This window comes from Hypomesus transpacificus, chromosome 16, assembly GCF_021917145.1.
Source record: "Hypomesus transpacificus isolate Combined female chromosome 16, fHypTra1, whole genome shotgun sequence".
NCBI lineage: Eukaryota > Metazoa > Chordata > Actinopteri > Osmeriformes > Osmeridae > Hypomesus > Hypomesus transpacificus.
In genome coordinates, this window is record NC_061075.1 from 93,030 (window position 1) to 105,563 (window position 12,534).

The 12,534-nt window shown below is 46.9% G+C and overlaps 1 protein-coding gene across 1 annotated transcript; it reads right to left on the reverse strand.

Annotated features, from left to right (window-relative positions):
- Positions 1 to 6,599: 6,599 nt before the first annotated feature.
- Positions 6,600 to 12,534, reverse strand: use1 (unconventional SNARE in the ER 1 homolog (S. cerevisiae)). Its single transcript, XM_047036881.1, has 8 exons — positions 12,413 to 12,534; positions 11,653 to 11,702; positions 11,099 to 11,177; positions 10,841 to 10,993; positions 10,741 to 10,756; positions 10,505 to 10,535; positions 10,149 to 10,311; positions 6,600 to 8,463 (listed from the first exon to the last, which is right to left on the reverse strand). Exons 1-8 carry the CDS (start codon positions 12,512 to 12,514, stop codon positions 8,281 to 8,283), a joined length of 777 nt encoding a protein of 258 aa, XP_046892837.1. The 5' UTR covers positions 12,515 to 12,534; the 3' UTR covers positions 6,600 to 8,280.

Here is a 12,534-nt window from a genome sequence, read left to right on the forward strand (position 1 = left end):
AGAGAGGCTGTTGTAAAAGTCTTCTGAGGGCTGGGAGTCAACAAACTGTGGTCAGGTTACATAAGCCAGATTGTGTGTGTGTGTGCATTTATGTTTTTATGTGAACATGTGTGTTCGGACGCTTGTGTATGTGCGTGTTGTTAGCATGCCTGTGTGTATGCGTGTTGTTAGCATGCCTGTGTGTGTGCGTGTTGATAGCATGCCTGTGTGTGTGCGTGTTGTTAGGATGCCTGTGTGTGCGTGTTGTTAGCATGCCTGTGTGTGTGCGTGTTGTTAGCATGCCTGTGTATGTGCGTGTTGTTAGCATGCCTATGTGTGTGCATGTTGATAGCATGCCTGTGTGTGTGCGTGTTGATAGCATGCCTGTGTGTGTGCGTGTTGATAGCATGCCTGTGTGTGCGTGTTGATAGCATGCCTGTGTGTGTGCGTGTTGATAGCATGCCTGTGTGTGCGTGTTGTTAGCATGCCTGAAACCAGCCATGAGACATTGTGCAGCCTATAAATAACCCAAGTTTGACAACATGAGATAAAATAGCCCAAATTATGCCATCTGATTTAGGAGTGTGTATAATTCAGATCAAGTGAGGGGCTAAGATTAGGTTAGGGGTGATGAGGACACATGTTTTCATCATCATGTGCCAGATGTGTGTCTCAGACACGCTCAGATCTTACCTTCCGGATGGTTCTTACCTTCCGGATGGTTCTTACCTTCCAGATGTTTCTTGCCTTCCGGATGGTTCATCATTGTAGTGCATCCCAGTTCACAAGATAGAGTTCCAGCCTCCTCTAGAAACAATTAGCGTTCGATTTTCAGAGATATGATCAGCAAGAATATAATCTATAAAGCACCAATCGACAGCTCTGACAGGTAATAGTTCTAGCAACTTCCTGCTGAGCTCACAACACAAATACTCAGTTAAACACCAATAATGGGTCACACACAATCAAATACCACCACAGTTATTAAAGTCAGTCAACAGCCTGGAGAAGGAATCAGAAGAGGTAACATTCAGTACTCTGAAGCCCAGCACTCTCTGGACTGATGAGACACTGAGCCCAGATGTTAGCCTCTGTCCATCATCCACTTATTCTCTGAAGTGATGTAGTTATGAGAGAAAGAATGGAGGAATAATAGAGAGTCAGAGAAAGACAGGGAGAGAAAGAGAGTCGAGGGAGGGGTGGTACTGCAGTTCTAATGGAGCTCTTTTTCTGTAACACCTGAGGGCAATGTGACATTTAAACACAAGTGCAGTCTGAAAGGACCTCTGACATTTTCACACCAGCATGGTGAGAGCTAGTTTGACCCCTGACCTCTGTCCAGGGTGTAACGTGCGTGCGGACGCACACCATCTCCTCAGGCTGGGAAAGGGCCCAGAGTGGGAATCAAACCGTTATTCCTGGGGATTCCTGTTAGGGCTACCTGCTGGGTTGGGGTTACCTGCTGGGTTAGGGTTACCTGCTGGATTGGGGTTACCTGCTGGGTTGGGGCTAACTGCTGGGTTGGGGTTACCTGCTGGGTTAGGGTTACCTGTTGGGTTGGGGTTACCTGCTGGGTTAGGGTTACCTGCTGTGTTGGGGCTACCTGCTGGGTTGGGGTTACCTGCTGGGTTGGGGCTACCTGCTGGGTTGGGGTTACCTGCTGGGTTGGGGCTACCTGCTGGGTTGGGGTTACCTGCTGGGTTAGGGTTACCTGCTGGATTGGGGTTACCTGCTGGGTTGGGGCTACCTGCTGGGTTGGGGTTACCTGCTGGGTTAGGGTTACCTGCTGGGTTGGGGCTACCTGCTGGGTTGGGGTTACCTGCTGGGTTTGGGTTACCTGCTGGATTGGGGTTACCTGCTGGGTTGGGGCTACCTGCTGGGTTGGGGTTACCTGCTGGGTTAGGGTTACCTGCTGTGTTGGGGCTACCTGCTGGGTTGGGGCTACCTGCTGGGTTGGGGTTACCTGCTGGGTTAGGGTTACCTGCTGTGTTAGGGTTATCTGCTAGGGGAAAACTTGTGTGTATTGGAGGGGGAACAGCCACAATCGATAGATTTCTGAGATCCGACGTAAAGCTGGCCAGTGATGAGGCAGCATCTGAATTGATCTCTTTACAGTTTAAACATGCTGCTTCCAGTCCCCGTCCCTGTTATGAGACCAGAGTCATCCCTACATTCAGACACCACACTCTCCATCATTACGACAGGACACAGAGATTTTAATTGTAAACGCAAAAACCTACATTCTCCAGCCATAGCTTTGGTTTAAAAGTAGAAACTATGAAAGATATGGGAGAGGTACCCCCCTTGTTATCAAGTTCATCAGCAAAGTTATTTTTCTGTGTAAAAATGACAAGATAACAGAGTAGCGAGGACTCCAGGCAGGACACCATGTGTCCTATTGTCTCTGCACACAGGGGCGGGTTAGACCCTAACCCTAACCTCTGCACACAGGGGCGGGTTAGACCCTAACCCTAATCTCTGCACACAGGGGCGGCCCTGCGTCCTCCAGGATGGAGACTCTCACACAGGCCTTGACAGCAGCTCCAACACTGTTTGCTCAACGACTCCTATGCTGCAGAGTCCTCCTTTACCCACAATGCTGCAGAGTCCTCGTTCACCCACAATGCTGCAGAGTCCTCGTTCACCCACAATGCTGCAGAGTCCTCCTTCGCCCACAATGCTGCAGAGTCCTCGTTCAACCACAATGCTGCAATCCTCCTTCACCCACAATGCTGCAGAGTCCTCGTTCACCCACAATGCTGCAGAGTCCTCGTTCACCCACAATGCTGCAGAGTCCTCGTTCACCCACAATGCTGCAATCCTCCTTCACCCACAATGCTGCAGAGTCCTCGTTCACCCACAATGCTGTAGAGTCCTCGTTCACCCACAATGCTGCAGAGTCCTCGTTCACCCACAATGCTGCAGAGTCCTCGTTCACCCACAATGCTGCAGAGTCCTCGTTCACCGACAATGCTGCAATCCTCCTTCACCCACAATGCTGCAGTCCTCCTTCATCCACAATGCTGCAGAGTCCTCGTTCACCCACAATGCTGCAGAGTCCTCGTTCACCCACAATGCTGCAGAGTCCTTGTTCACCCACAATGCTGCAGAGTCCTCATTCACCGACAATGCTGCAATCCTCCTTCACCCACAATGCTGCAGTCCTCCTTCATCCACAATGCTGCAGAGTCCTCGTTCACCCACAATGCTGCAGAGTCCTCGTTCACCCACAATGCTGCAGAGTCCTCCTTCACCCACAATGCTGCAGAGTCCTCATTCACCGACAATGCTGCAATCCTCCTTCACCCACAATGCTGCAGTCCTCCTTCATCCACAATGCTGCAGAGTCCTCGTTCACCCACAATGCTGCAGAGTCCTCATTCACCCACAATGCTGCAGAGTCCTCCTTCACCCACAATGCTGCAGAGTCCTCGTTCACCCACAATGCTGCAGTCCTCATTCACCCACAATGCTGCAGTCCTCATTCACCCACAATGCTGCAGTCCTCATTCACCCACAATGCTGCAGTCCTCCTTCACCCACAATGCTGCAGAGTCCTCGTTCACCCACAATGCTGCAGAGTCCTTGTTCACCCACAATGCTGCAGAGTCCTCGTTCACCGACAATGCTGCAATCCTCCTTCACCCACAATGCTGCAGTCCTCCTTCATCCACAATGCTGCAGAGTCCTCGTTCACCCACAATGCTGCAGAGTCCTCGTTCACCCACAATGCTGCAGAGTCCTCCTTCACCCACAATGCTGCAGAGTCCTTGTTCACCCACAATGCTGCAGTCCTCATTCACCCACAATGCTGCAGTCCTCATTCACCCACAATGCTGCAGTCCTCATTCACCCACAATGCTGCAGTCCTCCTTCACCCACAATGCTGCAGAGTCCTCCTTCACCCACAATGCTGCAGAGTCCTTGTTCACCCACAATGCTGCAGAGTCCTCGTTCACCGACAATGCTGCAATCCTCCTTCACCCACAATGCTGCAATCCTCCTTCATCCACAATGCTGCAGAGTCCTCGTTCACCCACAATGCTGCAGAGTCCTCGTTCACCCACAATGCTGCAGAGTCCTCGTTCACCCACAATGCTGCAGAGTCCTCGTTCACCCACAATGCTGCAGAGTCCTCGTTCACCCACAATGCTGCAGTCCTCATTCACCCACAATGCTGCAGTCCTCCTTCACCCACAATGCTGCAGAGTCCTCGTTCACCCACAATGCTGCAGAGTCCTCCTTCACCTACAATGCTGCAGTCCTCATTCACCCACAATGCTGCAGTCCTCCTTCACCCACAATGCTGCAGAGTCTTCGTTCACCCACAATGCTGCAGTCCTCCTTCACCCACAATGCTGCAGAGTCCTCCTTCACCCACAATGCTGCAGAGTCCTCGTTCACCCACAATGCTGCAGAGTCTTCCTTCACCCACAATGCTGCAGAGTCCTCGTTCACCCACAATGCTGCAGAGTCCTCGTTCACCCACAATGCTGCAGAGTCCTCGTTCACCCACAATGCTGCAGTCCTCCTTCATCCACAATGCTGCAGTCCTCCTTCACCCACAAAGAAGCAGCCATACCATGACTGATACATAAGAAGGGGGGGGGGGGGACTGGAAAAAGAAGAATGTAAAATTCCATTGAGGGACGAGGGAGTGACAAACAGACAGAGAACAAGAGAATGGGATAAAGGAAGTGAGGGGGGGTAATAAACTGGGAGAAGGAGAAAGGAATGAGAGAGGAGAGCGGGTAGCGAAAGAAAGGGTTCCAGTAGAGAGGGACAGAGCGGGGGCCTTTCTGTGGTCCCTAATCTGATTCCAGGAACTGGCCTGCACCTGCTATGGCCTCCTGGAGGGGGGTGGGGGGTCTGCAGAGGGGCCCCCTGCTGAACTGTTCTTGTTCCAGCCCTCCAATCCCATTACACACTGCCCGGCTCGGCCACACCCCTAGGGGGGCTGGACCAAGAAGGGGTGGACCAGACAATGTTCAGGACTGGGGTTACAGTTCAGGACTAGGGTTAGGGTTTAGTGTTAGGGTTCAGGGCTAGGGTTCAGGGCTAGGGTTCAGGACTAGGGTTAGGGTTTAGGACTAGGGTTAGGGTTCAGGACTAGGGTTAAAGGCAAGGGTTCAGGGGTTAGGTCCTCTCAGTGTTGACACAGCCTGGAAGCTCTAACCTTTAACTCACATGTCAACACTTAGTGGTGAACTCCAGGGGCCTCATGTATAAAGGATTGCGCAGCTTTCATACCAGAAGATGGCGTACGGCCAAAACTCGAAAAGGACCTACGCACAGAAATATTCACATGTATGAAACCGGTCGTACGCCAGGTCCTGCGCACCTTTCCTTTATAAATCACAATCAACGTGAGATTGACCGCACATTAACAAGCCACTGACCCCGCCTTGCCTCCTCCCATAAATTAATATGCAGATGAGCTATAAATGCGCTCCTGAGGTAATTTCTTTGTCTGAATTACCGTATTTCTTTGAATAAATGCCGCTCTCGAATAACCACCAAAAATGAACGTTATTTAATAAACACTGCAGCGTTTATTCGAAGAAATACGGTGACTGTGAGCTCGAGGTTCTGACAACAGAGGTGGAGGCGAGAACATTTGTCCTGTTTGGCGGCCTGTCATCAGGTATTAGCGACAAAAGAAAGTCGGCGAAGTGGAAACCTGTCACTTTTTGCGCCCTGTCTTGTTTTTAACCTGTAGCACTTTGAGATTTAACTAAATGTAAAGTGCTTTACAAATAAAATCATTATTAAAGGGCCATAAATGCTGTGGCTTCAGAGAACCGGACCATGCCAGAAATTAAGAAGAAATGGTCCGATGTAAAACTTTAAATGAAGAAACGAGTGGTGGCGCATCGTAACAGCATGGCAGCACTAGGGTTAGCGTGACATGCATTTTCCGAGTGATTTTGTCGTTCGTTTGACACCCTCAAGTTTAACAGAAGTTATTAAGGGATGGCGGATTAAACAGAAGGCTGATGTGATCATCCACATTAATGATTATGTTCTTTGAATAGTCAACAGTTAGAATTCGCCATGTCACAGAGCCAGACAAGACTTTGCGGACGGTCCGCACATTCTCACGTCTGCTCAAAACTTTCCTAACCCTGGCCTTGTACTTAGAAGAGTGCCCTTTTTGGGATGTGTCAGACATAACAAACTGCTGTGTGCATACACACATACACATTTTAACTAAAGTTAAACACAGACTGTGTCTAAGCAGCTCGAGTGGAACAGGATCTTCTATCTGCAAGGAAGCAGAGCAGAGATTGAGGCAGTAGGAGAGAGAGAGAGAGAGAGAGAGAGAGAGAGAGAGAGAGAGAGAGAGAGAGAGAGAAAGACTGGGACTAAGAGAGACAGAGCCAGCCTTCAACTCTGCAGGTCCTCCAAATCCTTACTGTACCCGAGCCAAAATTAATTAAAAAGATTAGTGTTTTAACAGCCAGCGTTCAGAGGGGAGATGGAGTTCTCCCACGCATGACTGCTCCTGAGGTCCGGTCCTGCCAGGCAATCCCCCTCAGGGACCAGAGAAAAGTGTTCAAAACTACAAAAGAAGACAGCTCTAGACGGCTGAAAGATTTCAAATCATTTATTTAAGACACTTTTATTATTATTTCTATCAGAAAGTGTTCTGTAAACACAAAGTTCTCGACACTATCAGGGTGTGCAGACAGGAAGTCACAGGCCAGGAACAGGAAGTTCCATGTCCAGGTGAAGGTGGTCTGAGGTCTCAGCCGGCCCTAACCCTAACCCTCACAGCCAGGATGAGTATTCAGGTCTCCGAGGTTATGCTTGTGGTAAACGGAGAAATATGGCACAACATGGAGAGCAGAGGTTTCCTCATCCAGGGACAGAATGCTGTGATTAAACATATTACCTTAACTTATTACCTTAATGACATTGATAAGTCCAGGTTCCCAGACTGTTAGTCCTGGTGCTGAATTTACCTTTCTGCTCCCTGAAGGAGTCAGTGTGGTCCTGGTCTGAGGGGCCCCCCAGGGTGCAGGACAGGTGGCCCCCCAGGGTGCAGGACAGGTGGCCCCCCAGGGTGCAGGACAGGTGGCCCCCCAGGGTGCAGGACAGGTGGCTCTAGCTGTGGGAAGCACTGATGACAGGGCAGGGCAGCAGATACGACTACGCTTCCGACCCATCAGAAATACCCCATGAGAGTCTGAAATAGACTGGCCCCTAGCCCAGCAGGAGGGGCTTCTTCTGGGGCAGCAACAAGCCCAGGCAGGGTGGTTGGAACCAGAATAGCCCTCCGCCTGTTATGACCTACTCAGCCCTGTGGTACCACACAGCCAAGCTACGGGCCAGGATGCTGGGGTTTATTTGGGTTGGTGTGTGTGTGTGGCAGGAGGGTTCAGGGCTATTCTCTCCCCAGGGGTCAGAGAGGTCGTAATCATCATGGCTAATTCCGGCAGCTTCTTTTTGTAGGTGGTTAGGGAACCTTGCTGCCCCCTGCTGGCCAAGTCTAGCAGCATCCCACAGTGACATCACACTTCAACAGTAGAGGGCGCCAGAGTGTTTGTGATCATGTGAGGGTTAACGTTTACTGAACACACTGTTCTACAACACAGAAAGTACTGGTGCAGGATGGAACAGAGGGACAAACAGAACAGCAATCATTTTTAACATAGAAGGTCACCACTTTCACCACAACTGTTAACATCTCATGCATCCAACATCACATGCATCCAACATCACACTAATAATCACGAACACCCACCATGACACCTCTTAGGATAAGCAAGTTGAGGAGTAAAGACACCTCTTCAGGAGGAACCAGGAAAACCAAATGTACTTTAGGGCTGTGGTGAATCAGTGGTGGTCCGTCAGGGCCTTCAGGGTATTCTCTGAATAAACGGTGAGAGGGCACGGTCCACCACTGTGATGGATATATTCTTTAGGGTTGTGGATATCAAGTGCTTAAGTATTTGGAGGGGAAACACTATCCTAACATCGCTTGAATCTGACCTTACACAGACAAGCTAATGAATGAATGACATGGGGATATTATCGCAGGTCAACCAATCCCACCCTTGCATCATGGTGAGGTATCTCTGAGCTACATGCGGTGACTAGCAGACCACTGGTGGTTAACAAAGGCTTCCCAGCAGCCTCTCTGATTACTACATAGCCCTTGCTGGCATCCAGCAGTCTAACTATGAACAGAGACTACATCTAGTCTTGTTGATAGGAGCACAGAGACATGGACAAGCTAGCCTGCAAACACAGTTCAGATGTTGAGCTCCGTTCTTCTGTCCGGGCTGGAGTCGCTCGTCATCTCAGCTTGGGAAAGATCCTGATGAAGAGGATCATGCTGATGAACACAAAGGACACCACCAGGAGCATGAGCCACAGGAACCAGTTGACGGCCTTCTTGGTGTGCTGCTCCAGACGCTCAGACTCACTCTTCAGCTTCTCAAAGTTCACGTCAGCCTGACGCATGGACTGGCTCAGGGTCTGGGGGGGAGTGGGGGAACTGTTAGTGTTTCCAAAATAAGCAAGACCTTCCTTCTGTCCATGTGTGGTTTGGGTCTGAGTGATGGAAGGTCAGGGTTAGGAAAACAGTTGTTAGGGTTAGTATTTGTTTTGTTTTGTTTTATTTATTTGCACAAAATATTATATAAAAACATAATACAAAAACAATGGGTGCAGGAGGAGGGAAGAAGCGTGAAACGCTTATACGAGGCCCTCCTCCTCTAAACTAAACAAAATGTATAGTAATAAATAAGTGCTAAAGCAAACTAACACATAGAAAATGAATGAATACAATGGGGATAGTCAAGTAATTAAGTAAATCGAATGGTTTGGATTAACAAAAATAAAAAGTAAAGTATTACATAGAAATAAAAATGCAATACGGATACACAGAGGACTAAAGCTTTGAGTCAACAATAAATAATAAAGTAATACATAGTAAATAAAAACGGTTATCAATAATTAATGATATGGTATATAAATGATTGAGTGACAACTACAACAGGGTTGGATTTTTTAACAGGTACGTTTAAAGATCATTTTTGAAGGTCAGAAAAGAGGAAGTACAATTCTTGAGAGAGGGGGGAAGATCGTTCCATACTGTGACACACTTGAATTTGACAGACATTTGGGCAAAAGAGGTTCTGAGAAGGGGCATATGTAAATTAGCGCATTGGCGAGTTTGGTAATTGTGAATCTGAGAACGAAAACTAAGGAAACCGTCAAAGGTAACAGGGAGATTATGGTTTATATATTGGGCTGTAAAAAAAAAGCAAGTTGAAATCTGTTTATGTCATCAATGTTCAAAAAGTTTCCCAAATAATGGTGTAGAGTGGGTGTATAAACTGGAACTAGTGGCAATGCGTATACATTTTTTCTGTAGAATTAATAAAGGGTGTAGAGAAGTTTTGTAGGCATTTCCCCAAACAATATTACAATATGTAAGGTAGGGGTAGATTAAACTGTTGAATATGGTTGTAAAGGATTTAAAAGATGGTTAATTTTCCCTATAATCCCAATAGTTTTCGAACATTTATTTACTGTCATAGCAATGTGAGACTTCCATGTTAATCGATCGTCGATTAATATTCCTAGGAATTTAGCCTGGCATTCCTGGGAAAGTGGAAGGTTCTTTAAGGATATATTAGCATTTTTCCTATTATATGTATTGTTTTTACTGCAAAAGATAAGATAGAATGTCTTTTTCCTATTAACTGATAACTTGTTGGCTTCGAACCAAGTAATGACCTTATCTAATTCTTGGTTGGTTAGATGTATTAAATAATCTAAATCTGCATGTGAAAGCAAAATATTTGTGTCATCAGAAAATAGGATACAAAATAAAGTTTTGGATGCTTCGGCAAGATCATTAACATATATAAAAAATAACAGAGGTCCCAGAATTGATCCCTGGGGCACTCCACAAGGTACAGGTTTGCATGAAGATGAATTCTCGTTGAGGATAACGTACTGTTTCCTGTCAGATAGATAGCTATTAAGTAGTATAGTTAGTGGTTAGGGTTAGGCTCCAGTATTACAACAAGTCTTTATAGCTGTCGTTCCATTCCACTCATATCTCAGACCTTGTATGCTCAGGGCTAGGGTTGGACTCGGGGCTAGGGTTGGACTCGGGGCTAGGGTTGGACTCGGGGCGTTCTCCAGCTTACCTGGTTGTCCTGCTTGATGATGTTCTGCGCAGCCAGCGTGTTGTTCTTCAGGTTCCTTGCCAGGCTGAGCATGTCCTCTGCCAGCTTCTCCTGCAGGTTGTGGTGATGCTGCAGCACCGCGTCCAGCTCTGAGGCAGACTGCCGCTCGTCCAGACCCAGGCCCCTGACACACGTACACCAGAAACATAACACAAATACAAAATCATCAAATAAATATCAATCATCATTAAGATCCATCCGTAAATACAGTATATAAATATTCATAAATAATACAGCACACAAGATACAATTGCAAAATACATGCATGTATTTATTCATATCTTTTAAATAGATTAATAGACTTAGTGGTGATTTACCTTCTGTTGCGCAGGTCGGTTTCCGAGGACCCTAAAGAGAAAGCATGGATAAAGAAGCATTCAGGAGGAACAGAGTAGCTGGATGGAGTTTGGGTGAGCAGCTTTAAGACTGTGTTGAATCATGCGGCTGGTGAACCAGAGTGAGATCTGGACGGATGCACAAGTCTACCTTACGTTCCAGTAACCCTGGTAACCCTGTAAAAGAACCCAAATGAAGACGAGACAGGTGTGCTTACCTTTGTTCAGCCGCCCCTGGAAGGACAAGAGGACGGACATTAAACAAGGTTGCACACATTTACACCACAGAGAGCAGAGCTTCTGTCCAGGTCATCTCACCGTGCCCAGTAGCTCCTCCCTCATCTCCCCGGTGCACCGCGCCTTGGTCTGCATGTGCACCGTCTTACTGGCTGGCATCCTCTCACTGGCTATGGTGGGTGTCCGTCCAGGAGCAAGGAACTGATTGGCCAGTGCTTTCTCAGTAGGGGATGCCTGTAGACAAGGCCACAGCAACACATTCAAAACTAAACTGGTAAGAAATAAGACAGAATTTGAATAGTTATGAGCCTGAAAATGAAATCTTATTTTTAGAAATACCAGTTTCTCCGCTTCCAGTAATCCTTTCAGGAAGTCCACTTTACGGGTATAGTCACCCATAACTTCTGGTGTGGGTTTGCTGGAATGAGAAATTAAATAAAGTTAAAGTAATCCAATCCAGTAGCTCCTCACACTACTGGAGCAAGACATTTCCATGGACCAGGTCAAAGTGGTTTTACTCCCTTTTAGAAAACAAAGTTCCATCAGACGAGTCAGGCATCACTCTTTACAGTTTATTCATTTAGTAGATGACTTTATCCAAAGCAGTGTACAAATACTGCAAAAAGTGTAGAGTTCTATACACTAGTACAGTATAGTTCTTATGGTGGTCAGAGTCCAGGTAACAACCAGATCTGTATTACTGGCCACATCTCAAAGTACCACATCACGGCTACCAGGCACTAAGAATAAAAATAAAAAGCAACAAAATCGCTAAACATGGAGGTAATTCCACTGTACTTTCATAACCAACTCTTTCTATATTCTATATACAGAGAATGTTTATATTCAGTACTTGTATTCCAAGGTGTGTTTACTGCGTGAGGTTCTCCTACCTCGGACTCTTCCTCATCGCCGCCAGCATCTCTTCCAGCGCCCCAACGTACTAGCACAGGAGGACAAAGGCTGTTATCCTAAATGGACACATTCTGTTGCAACTTGGTGTTGTAATATGTTTGGTATTCAATGAGACGTCACTCAAGAGACCATTTAGTCCTGTTTAATAACAGTGTGTCAAGCCTCTTAACAGGAACACTGTAAGGAGCATATGCTAAAAACAATGGCAGTTATTGTTGACGCTTGGCACAGCTTTTGGATATCAAGAACAAAACTACCGTGTTTAGCAAAAGGGAGAACATCCGTTAGACAGATCTGGGACAAGCAGACCTACGTAAATTAGAGAAATGTAAAAACTAACAAGCTATATAGTACAACTGCAATAGGGACACCTACTTAGCTCTACAGTACCAGTCTAGTTCACATGAATGTTGTCATGGCACTTCTAAACTCACACACTAACTAGTTAGCAGCTCGACTGTTAATGTAAAATACCGTTATGAAGTAACAGCGACTGCGGTTAAACCCGCAATATGTAATATGTATATTACACATAAATACATTAGCGCTGCTGCGTTTGGCTAGCTAAAGAGCTACAGCAGCTGACGACGACGTGGCTGACCCGAGCAAACTTGGTGCTGACTCGCGTTAGCAGCCCTGCTGTCAACATCAAATCATACTGAGAACACATATCAAGCTAGGGTTAGACTAGCTAGTTATCAGTGATTTAAATTGTATCAGTTGTATTGTCTTATTTACCTTTTCCAGTCTCCATTCAGTTTCACCTCGTTTTTCCGAGGCTATAGATTCACAACGAGACAATAACCTGATAAAATTGATTTCTAACCTGGACGAAGCCATGTTTGAAACTGACAGGATGT

What these genes read in the sequence shown, in the direction of transcription:
- use1 (XM_047036881.1), bottom strand. Translation starts at nt 12,514, where the DNA reads ATGGCTTCGTCCAGGTTAGAAATCAATTTTATCAGGTTATTGTCTCGT. An exon ending in CTGAATGGAGACTGGAAAAG is followed by an intron (nt 11,703 to 12,412) that starts GTAAATAAGACA and finishes CTCCTGTGCTAG; the next exon opens with TACGTTGGGGCGCTGGAAGA. An exon ending in GCGATGAGGAAGAGTCCGAG is followed by an intron (nt 11,178 to 11,652) that starts GTAGGAGAACCT and finishes TTCTCATTCCAG; the next exon opens with CAAACCCACACCAGAAGTTA.